The sequence below is a fragment of the Oncorhynchus gorbuscha genome, linkage group LG24 (assembly GCF_021184085.1).
Source record: "Oncorhynchus gorbuscha isolate QuinsamMale2020 ecotype Even-year linkage group LG24, OgorEven_v1.0, whole genome shotgun sequence".
Lineage (NCBI taxonomy): Eukaryota > Metazoa > Chordata > Actinopteri > Salmoniformes > Salmonidae > Oncorhynchus > Oncorhynchus gorbuscha.
In genome coordinates, this window is record NC_060196.1 from 59573296 (window position 1) to 59583934 (window position 10639).

A 10639-nucleotide genomic window follows, 5' to 3' on the forward strand; every position below is an offset into this window, starting at 1 on the left:
GGCCTGTCGTGGGGCCTGTAGAGGGGCCTGTAGTGGAGACTGTAGTGGGGCCTGCTTTAGATTCTCAGGTGGTGTTGAGGGGAAAGGTGGATACCTAGTTGTACGAAGGGTTGCAAGTTCAAATCCCCGAGCTGGACAAGGTACAAATCTGTCGTTCTGCCCCTGAACAGGCAGTTAACCCACTGTTCCTAGACCAGTTAACCCACTGTTCCTAGACCAGTTAACCCACTGTTCCTAGACCAGTTAACCCACTGTTCCCCGGGCATCGAGGACGTCAATTAAGGCAGCCCCGCCCCCGCACCTCTCTGATTCAGAGGGGTTGGGTTAAATGTGGAAGACAAAAAATGTCTTTACAAAAACTTAATTGTCTGATGCGCTGCTTCTTAACGCTCCTTGGATTTGAATCACAGGCTTCTTTAGTTCCTCCATCTTCACTTGACCTGAGGTAACGTCAGTGAAAGCCAATCCCCCCCTGAGGTAACGTCAGTGACAGCCAATCCCCCCTGAGGTAACGTCAGTGACAGCCAATCCCCCCTGAGGTAACATCAGTGAAAGCCAATCCCCCCTGAGGTAACATCAGTGAAAGCCAATCCCCCTGAGGTAACATCAGTGAAAGCCAATCCCCCTGAGGTAACATCAGTGAAAGCCAATCCCCCTGAGGTAACATCAGTGAAAGCCAATCCCCCCTGAGGTAACATCAGTGAAAGCCAATCCCCCCTGAGGTAACATCAGTGAAAGCCAATCCCCCTGAGGTAACATCAGTGAAAGCCAATCCCCCTGAGGTAACGTCAGTGAAAGCCCTGATTAATTTATTATCTTTTTTTTACCTTTATTTAACTAGGCAAGTCAGTTAAGAACAAATTCTTATTTTCAATGACGGCCTGGGAACAGTGGGTTAACTGGTCTAGGAACAGTGGGTTAACTGGTCTAGGAACAGTGGGTTAACTGCCTGTTCAGGGGCAGAACGACAGATTTGTACCTTGTCCAGCTCGGGGATTTGAACTTGCAACCTTCCAGTTACTATTCCAACGCTCTAACCACTAGGCTACCCTGCTGCCGGTCATACCACTTTCACCTGTCCAGCTGGACTGATCCAAGAGTTGAAAAGGAATCCCACTTTTCCACTGCAGACATTCCCCCTTTTTGAACAAAAAGTCACCAGACCCTATTCTACAGGAAGTTCTACAGGAAGTTCTTTTGAATCATGGATCAACAAAACATTTTTACGGCTGCTATATGTAACTTTTTGGGTGACTTGACCCAATTGAAGTGTGTGTGTGTTATAGATCTGTCATTTTTAATTGAAAGGAAGTAGATCTGTTTGGTCTTAATTCTATGCTTCCTTTTTTAAGTTTTATTTTGAAGCACTTTGTTTTTATAAATCAGCTTCAAACAGCTGACAATACAATTTGTTTATTTATTATGGAAAAGATGGTACAATATACGTGTTTTGTCAAACTGAAATTAGACAAATTATTCAAATTTTAACAACTAGGAAATGGCAGAGATTTTTGCGTAGTGCAGCCTTTTTAAGCACACTTTCCTAATATTGAGTTTCACCCACTGTCCTTACGCCCTCAGAACAGCCTCAATTCATCGGGACATGGACTCGACAAGGTGTTGAAAGCGTTCCACAGGGATGCTGGCCCATGTCGACTCCAATGCTTCCCACAGTTGTCAAGTTGGCTGGATGTCCTTTGCTTGCTGGATGTTTCTTGATACAGACAGGAAACTGTTGAGCGTGAAAAACAGCGCTGCAGTTCTTGACTCAAACCGGTGCACCTGTCACCTGCTATCGTACCCTGTTCAAAGTCACTTGGATTGTGTGTGTGCGCAACATTGAGGGTGAATGAGCAAGATAAAAAATTAGTCTCGGTTTAAAAATCCTTCTTTAACCTGTCTCTTCATCGATGTTGATTTAACAAGTGACTATCTATTTTAATTTAACCAAGCAAGTCCGTTAAGAACAAATTCTTATTTACAATGACGGCGAAACCCCGATGACGCTGGGCCAATTGTGTGCCACCCGATCGCAGCTGCATCAGATACAGCCTGGAATCGAACCGGGGACTGTAGTGGTGCCTCTTTCACTGAAATGCAGTGCCTAGCCCAAATAAATAAATTCAGCTGATTTCACCTGGCCAGTCTGTCATGAAGAGATGTTGATGTTTTATATACTATACATTCTGCTTTACTCTGTTCCCTGGGTTGGTTTCTCTCAGATGACTACGCTCCACACTCCTTCCTTTTACCTCGTTTTATATTTCTAAAAGGAAATGTTTTTTTTTTTTTTGGTCATCGGGTATGTTGAACGTTCAAGGGTGAGGTTTCCCCCTCAGGGGCAACTTCACCCTACATCGTTGGGAACCATGTTTTAAACCCTTGGTATTTTCTACTGTAATAAGTGAGAATATGTTGTTTACAAATGTGTGTAACTTGTTTTTATAATGGAAAAAATAATTGATTTTGTGCTTGGTTGTTTTTCTTAAGGTCTCTTTTTTTATAAGAACTTATAAAGGCAATCATTTGATTGTCTGTAGAGATTTGATTACCAGATTATGGTTATCCAAGTCTAGTGGGGGGGGAAATGACTTCTCACTTGTTAGGTTACTACAGCGCATGTCTTCATTTATACTCTCAATTTCACACTAGCTTGGTTTCCATCCAATTGGTGACCAGATTCTCATGCAAATATTCTGAAACCCGTTTAAAAACGACATGCGCACTTTACCCATAAGTCAGTGCACAACATTCAGAGGTTAAAATAAAACGGGTTTCCATCTAACTACGGATGGTTTTGTTGTGAATCTGCCCACATTATCTCTAAACAGGCTACCTAATGTTGAAGTCGGAAGTTTACATACACCTTAGCTAAATACATTTAAACTTAAAGTTTCACAATCCCTGACATTTAATTCTAGTAAAAATTCCCTGTCAGTTAGGATCACCACTTTATTTTAAGAATGAAATGTTAGAATAGAGAAATGGATTTATTTCAGCACATTCCAAGGGGGACTCATAGTATTGGGTAACATTGCCTTAAAATTGTTTAACTTCGGTCAAACGTTTCAGGTAGCCTTCCCACAAGTTTAGTGAATTTTGGCCCAATCCTCCTGACAGAGTTGGTGTAACTGAGTCAGGTTTCTAGGTCTCCTTGCTCGCACAGGCCTTTTCAGTTCTGCCCACACATTTTCTATAGGATTGAGGTCAGGGCTTTGATGATGGCCACTCCAATACCTTGACTTTGTTGTTCTTAAGCCATTTTGCCACAGCATTGGAAGTATGCTTGGGGTCATTGTCCATTTGCAACCAAGCTTTAACTTCCTGTCTGATGTCCTGGAAAAGTACGTCTGGCTTTTTTAAGGCGGTTTTGGAGCAGCGGCTTCTTCCTTGCAGAGCGAACTTTCAGGTTATGTCGATATAGGACTCTTTTACTGTGGATATAGATACCTCTGTACCTGTTTCCTCCAGCGTCTTCACAAGGTCCTTTTCTGCGATTGATTTGCACCAAGTACTTTCATCTCTAGGAGACAGAACATGTCTTCTTCCTGAGTGGTATGACGGCTGCTTGGTCCCATGGTGTTTGTACAGATGAATGTGGTACCTTCAGGCATTTGGAAATTGCCCCCAAGGATGAACCAGACTTATGGTCTACAATTTTTTTCCCTGAGGTCTTTGCCTGAAATCAGCCAAGAGGCACTGAGTTTGAAATATCAATAAGCCTTTAAAGCCATGACATAATTTTCTGGAATTTTCCAAGCTGTTTAAAGGCACAGTAAACTTCTGACCCATTGGAATTCATCTGTACGTGGGTGTGGACTTGCCAAAACTATTAGTTTGTTCACAAGAAATGCGTGGAGTGGTGGATTAAATGAGTTTTAATGGCTCCATCCTAAGTATGGACAAGAGCTGAGATTATTTGTCAAACAGCAATCATTGATAATGTCATCAGAACAAGCCCCTCTATTCGTTGGAAAGGCGAATCAGTCTCACCGCTGCCCTGTCATGTTCATAGGCTTCATATCAGGTACAAGCCGGGAAAGCGTGCAGTTAGTGGGAGGACCACATGTTAACTTTAACCAATATTCGCCCCCATGAAGGTATTTCTTAAAAACGGATCCAACATGTACTTCACTTGGATGGAAACCTGGTTTATCGCCATTTTCAGGTTTGGCTAGTACCCTTTAAACATGTACACAGAAAAACCCTGCAATAAAACGAATCAATTTAGCTCAAAAATCATTTGTTTAATCAGTTTAGATACACTGGAATGGTGGTGAGGGTAAAACCAAGGGTACATTTTTTATTAATTTTTATTTCTATACTGTCAGCTGTGACAATCCAAACGATTTATGATGACCAGCCAAAATAATTCTCAAAGGCCTAATGTCCCCCCTCCCATCACTAGAGGTGCATCTCAATCGTCTTCAGTGGCTTCTCTCCATCACAGATAATAAAAACCACTGAACAAGTAACAAACAATTCCTGGTAGTCCATCCACCACCATTATTATTGCTGTCCCCTATCCTGCGTCCTCAGATCAGGAGAGGAGGCTACTACAGAGTATTGAGATGCACCCCTGGTGTCCTGTTATTGTTTCCTGTCTGGTGTTATCAGCTAAAGAAAAAGAAAACAAGAGTATCGCTGCTGGTCTTCTGTTTACGCCTCCAGCTCAAAGTCAAAGTACTGAGGGTCAAAGTGATGGATCCTCGTATAGCCGTCTTCTCCCCCACTGGAATAGCTGAAGACGAGAGGCAAAAGACAGGTTTGTTTTTCAGAGACACTGGTCAGAGTTGGACAGTTGGTCATAGTGTTGACAATTACACGATTGAGTTCCAAAATGGAACCCAAAAACTGTTACTCGCGTACAACGAGAGCTGAGAATGATCACCAATTAAATATAGATTTGTCTTATCACAAGGCAACTCATTTCCATCACAAATGCTTGCTTATTAGCATGTACCGCTTCCCCCGTTTCAGCTCACAACCAAAGCTCCAACCCAGAACCCTGGAAACACGACCGTCTTTCCACGAAGCGTCTTACCAGTCGCGTCACCAAAAAGCTAGCTATTCAGCAGCGCCAGTGGGGACTCTTAGGTCGAGGACTGTGTGCTACACTTGGAAGGATAACGAAGTCCTATTCTTTAGTGCCTTTTGGACCTTACCTCTTGCCGTCTGGGTGGAACGCCACACAGTTGATGGGTCCGAAGTGACCCTTGACCCTGCCAAACTCCTCTTCGTAAGCTGCGTGGAAGAACCTGGCCTCGAACTTGCCGATCCTGGTGGAGGTGGTGGTGACCTCCATGGCCTCTTGACCTCCTCCCATCACCACCTACAACACACACACAGGGGTTAAAAGGTCAGCTCTGGGAAAAAGAGGTGCTGCAGAAATGGTTGTCTGGAGTGTCTTACGTGGTCCATGATGGGGGAAATGGCGGCAGAGTTGACAGGTCTCTCAGTCTTGAAGGACTTGATGTGATCTAGAGTTGTAGAGTCAAACAGCTGTGGGGTAGACAGACAAGTCAGTCAGACATTACTTATATAGGCAGTCAGCTGTTGAACTCAACTAGTTAAGAAGCCCCAGTCCATCACTCTTCCACTGGACAGTCATCCCTGGATACCTTAGAGGAGCAGTCTTTAGATGCGGTGATGACCATGGTCAGATCAACGGAGGTCTGGATGTCGTTGATCTGTTTGTTGTGTTCTTTCACCTTCTTCAGCACCTCTCCAGACTGCAACACACATCAGAGACAATACTGTCAGTATAATGATGTCCTGCATGTACTTCTTCAGCACCTCTCCAGACTGCAACACACGTCAGAGACAATACTGTCAGTATAATGATGTCCTGCATGTACTAGATTATCCACTTCTCTCTCCTCAGTCTTCAATAACTGTCAAAAAACTTTATTTGTCACACGCGCCGACTACAACGTGTAAACTTTACCGTGAAATGCTTACTAACAAGCCCTTAACCAACAGTGTAGACCTTACAGTGAAATGCTTTACTTACAAGCCCTTAAACAACAGTGTAGACCTTACAGTGAAATGCTTTACTTACAAGCCCTTAAACAACAGTTCAAGAAGAGTTAAGAAAATAGTAAAAAGTAACACAATAAAATAACAATAACAGCTCTATACAGGGTGGAGTCTATACCGGTACCGAGTCAAATCAAAATGAAGGAAGGGGGGTGACTGGAGTCTGACAATTTTTGGGGCCTTCCTCTGACACCGCCTAGTAGATAAATCCGGGATGGCAGGAAGCTTGGCCCCACACACCACCCTCTGTAGTGCCTGCCGAGCAGTTGCCATACCAGGCGGTGATGCAACCGGTCAGGATGCTCTCGATGGTGCATTTGTAGAACATTTTGAGGATCTGGGGACCCATGCCAAATCTTTTCAGTCTCCTGAGGGGGAAAGGGTGTTGTCGTGCTCTCTTCAAGACCGTCTTGGTGTGTTTGGACCATGATAGTTCGTTGGTGATGTGGATAACAAAGAACTTGAAACTACTTAACTCTCGACCCACTCCGCTAAAGACCCGTCGATGTTAATGGCAGGTCGAACAGGCCTCATTTTCCTGTAGTCCACGATCATCTCCGTTGTCTTGCTCACATTGAGGGAGAGGTTGTTATCCTGGCACCACACTGCCAGTTCTCTGACCTCCCTATAGGCTGTCTCAACGTTTTCGGTGACCAGGCCTACCACTGTTGTGTAGGGTTAGGGTTAGCAAACTTAAATGGTGTTGTTGGAGTCGTGTTTGGCCACGCCGACGTGGGTGAACAGGGAGTACAGGAGAGGACTACGCACGCACCCCTGAGGGGCCCCCGTGTTGAGGATCAGCGTAGCAGATGTGCTGGTACCCACCCTTACCACCTGGGGGGCTGGTGTAACCACCTGGGTGGGTGGGGCTGTCAGGAAGTCCAGGATCCAGTTGCAGAGTGAGTTTTTCGTCCCAGGGTCCTTACCTTAGTGATGCACTTTGAGGGCACTATGGTGTTGAACGCTGAGCTGTAGTCAATGAACAGCATTCTCACATAGGTGTTCCTTTTGTCCGGGTGGGAAAGAGAGGTATGGAGTGCGATATCTCTGGATTTGTATGCGAATGGGAGTGGGTAAGGGTATCCGGGAGGATGCTGTTAATGTGAGCCATGACTAGCCTTTCAAAGCACTTCACGGTGAGTAATTTAGGCAGATTACCTTCGACTATGGTTGTCTGCTTGAAACATGTCAGTATTACAGACTCGGTCAGGGAGAGGTTGAAAATGTCAGTGAAGACACTTGCCAGTTGGTCCGTGCATGCTCCGAGTACACGTCCTGGTAATCCGTCTGGCCCTGTGGCTTTGTGAATGTTGACCTGTTTAAAGGTCTTGCTCACATTGACTACCGAGAGCGTTATCGCACAATCATCCAGAACAGCTGGTGCTCTCATGCATGCTTCAGTGTTGTGTGTTAATGTGTCAGTGTGTGCACCTTGGCGCTGAACTGGTTGATCTCCCCGTTCTCATGACCAGCAATAACAAACTCTCCCAGAGGCCCCCACACAGCACTGGTGATCTTAGACTCAGCGCAGGGCACCGTCAGGTATGGCTGGTTGTCCTCTACAGCGAGCGAGAGACGAGGACAGAGAGAGACATGGACAGAGCGAGAGAGAGAGGTAGGGAGATAGTGGGAAAGATAGCAAGAAACATCCTCAGACAACTGATGGCTGTGAAACCAGATATATACATTCAGATCTAAAGGACACCCCAGAAAGCCTATCAGAAGGCAAGGGAAAGTTATCACAATGTTGCGTTCAGCTTCACCTGCAAACAGCAGTTTCTATCCTGTTTTAATACTAATCTGAAGTGTACACTACTTACCGATCTGCTGGGGGTCCCGTAGGTCGAAGTAGTTGAGGAAACACTGGTAGCCCATCTGCTTGTCTGTAGAGAACATGATGATGTTGCCACTGAAGTCAAAGCCACAGGTCCTCACAGCCGAGCTGGTGTTCAACATGGCTAGTTGTTTACCTGAGAGAGAGAGGGGTCATATCACACACACAGTTGCATCACAAACCCCAGTCACATACAGCCGTGCGCTAACACACATACAGCCGTGCGCTAACACACATACAGGTATCCAAGCACCAAAAGGAGTTATCTTTTGTTCTCTCGCACACACACACCTACGTACCAGTCCCACAGTCTGCGGCTGTTGTTCTCTCTCAAACACACACACACACACACCTACCAGTCTCACAGTCCCATAGTCTGCAGCTGTTGTCTGCCGATCCCGTCAGCACGTTCTTGGTGTCCCCTGAGAGCTTAAGTTAAGGACAACCAACAATCCTATTGCCTAACCCCTTTGTAAATTAATGTTGCCCATAACAAGGAACCGAAACAAAAATCCCAACACTCAATGGGGCTCGCGCAGCAGTTATAGAGCACAATTGGCCCAGCGGCGTCCTGGTCTGGCCGGTGTAGGCCATCATTGTAAATATGAAATTATTTTTTTAACTGACTTGCCTAGTTAAATAAAGGTTAACTAACTAAATAAAATGCCCTTCTAGAAACATCATATACACCCAAATCAAAACCCCCAACACTCAATGACCCTTCTAGAAACATCACCCAGACCTTTAAAGCTTTTTCATCAAACTGTCCCTTTTCTTTGATGGTCCTCAAACAAACATTTTTATTTTTGTTGCTGTAAAAATTCTCATTTTTGGAAAGGGCTTCAAATTAAGTTTAAAAATCTTGTTCATTATAAATGGCCATTATAAATGGTAACTAATTATTGATGGCCATTATAAATGGTAACTTGTACCACGGCGCACATGGCTGTTAAGAGGTCTTGAGTAAAAGGATACAGTCACAGTCCACACACCACAAAGCTCCAGTGTGTCCATTGTAAGTTCCAAGCCTCTCCCCGTTCACCGAGTACCACACGTTCGCTACCTGTCAATGAAGCACGCGCGCACACACACACACACACACACACACACACACACACACACACACACACACACACACACACACACACACACACACACACACACACACACACACACACACACACACACTGAATTGTTCAACTTACTGGTGGACGAGTGATATATTTTCTACATACATGGCATTGTTCTGTGTTGTCTATAATTTCTTATTTACCGTGTCTTTGGCCACAGAGAATATCAAGTCTCCCTCTCGGTTGTATTTGATCTGTGTGATAGACCTCTCATGGCCCTGGAGCAAGATGGGTTTCTGCAAGGCACAAGAATAAGACATGTTATAGACATATTAACTGCACAGACAGTTTAATATTGCCAGCTTTTTTTTACTAGTACTAGCAGCTTGCTAACTGAACCAGTATTTAAAGAGACGAGACCGAAAAGAAGACTAAGAGATGTTTATAGCTGGCTAGTATCTAAATCTTCTAAAACTATTGAGAATGGGACTAACTTGCTACCTAGCTATGTGCTAACGGGTGGCTCATTGACTGTATGGAGAAGCAATCAAACATCTGGGGCAACCAAATAATAACTTATTAGCATTATGCTTAACATCGACAATGTTGGGGATGACCAGCGTCATAAAATGATCAACCAAAGAGGAGCCACATGTTTCGATGTACTTGCCAGCTTGTATTATACTATTAGCCAGCTCGACTGACAACGCATCATCCTTCTCATGCTAACGAGTTAGCCACCATCGAGCTATCTGGTAAACCATCTGCATAAACCGCCGACAATTTCCCTGAAGTTCAGCACATATTGGCTCATCAAATTTAAGCAGTTCTAAATATATACTCACCATAGCCGAAGCTTTACACTGGTCGCTTTATCCGTTGTAATCGTTATATGTGCCACAAAAAACGAGAAAGGATGAAGACTCGTGTTGTTCAGCGCCGGGACAAAGGCGGAAAAGGAGCGATAGTACTTCCGTGTCAAGCAGTGACCCCCCTGAACATTCTAAATGGCGCATTTTGCTCAGGCTAAAAGTGCCCCCCAGTGTCTAGTTTAGATATTATATAATAATAATATATGCCATTTAGCAGACGCTTTTATCCAAAGCGACTTAGTCATGTTCACTGGGATAAACTATTAAGGATGTAAAGAAAAGTCATTGGAAATACTCAGGTAATTTAAGAAGTTGTACAGCTGCAGTGAATTGTACATTGTTGCCAAGTTAAAAAGGTATTGGCTCAGTGGTTCTCGGCACTGCATCTCGGTAACACTATCTGATCCTGGTTCGAGTCCAGACTATCACAACCAGCTGTGATTGGGAGTCCCCATAGGACGGCGCACAATTGGCCCAGCGTCTTCTGGGTTAAGTCGTCATTATAAATACTGACTTGCCTAGTTAAGTTTTTTTGAAATGGTCAACGTCTCGAAAGTACTTGCAGGGGAGGGGGGGGGGGAGAAATAAAGACCAATGACCAAATCACAACATGTACATATTTTAATTAGCAAGACTTTAAGGATACAGGGTAAGAAAAATACATGGAAAATAAAATGGGGAAAACCCCAAAATAAGAGAAACCATCTTGGGTTCTTAATCAACATGGATGAATCCCTAAAACACATTTTGAAGCTCAGGAAAGTTAGTCAGTCTTTATTTTATTTTTTTATGTAATAAAGAAAAGTATTGCATTCCTCAAACGG

The 10639-nt window shown here is 44.2% G+C and overlaps 1 protein-coding gene across 1 annotated transcript; it reads right to left on the reverse strand.

Annotated features, from left to right (window-relative positions):
- Positions 1-4226: 4226 nt before the first annotated feature.
- eif3i (eukaryotic translation initiation factor 3, subunit I) lies at positions 4227-9946 on the reverse strand. The gene is made up of 10 exons (XM_046327386.1): positions 9789-9946; positions 9147-9239; positions 8849-8936; positions 8230-8295; positions 7860-8009; positions 7471-7598; positions 5622-5732; positions 5413-5502; positions 5166-5332; positions 4227-4741 (listed from the first exon to the last, which is right to left on the reverse strand). Exons 1-10 carry the CDS (start codon positions 9789-9791, stop codon positions 4660-4662), a joined length of 978 nt encoding a protein of 325 aa, XP_046183342.1. The 5' UTR covers positions 9792-9946; the 3' UTR covers positions 4227-4659.
- Positions 9947-10639: the final 693 nt, after the last annotated feature.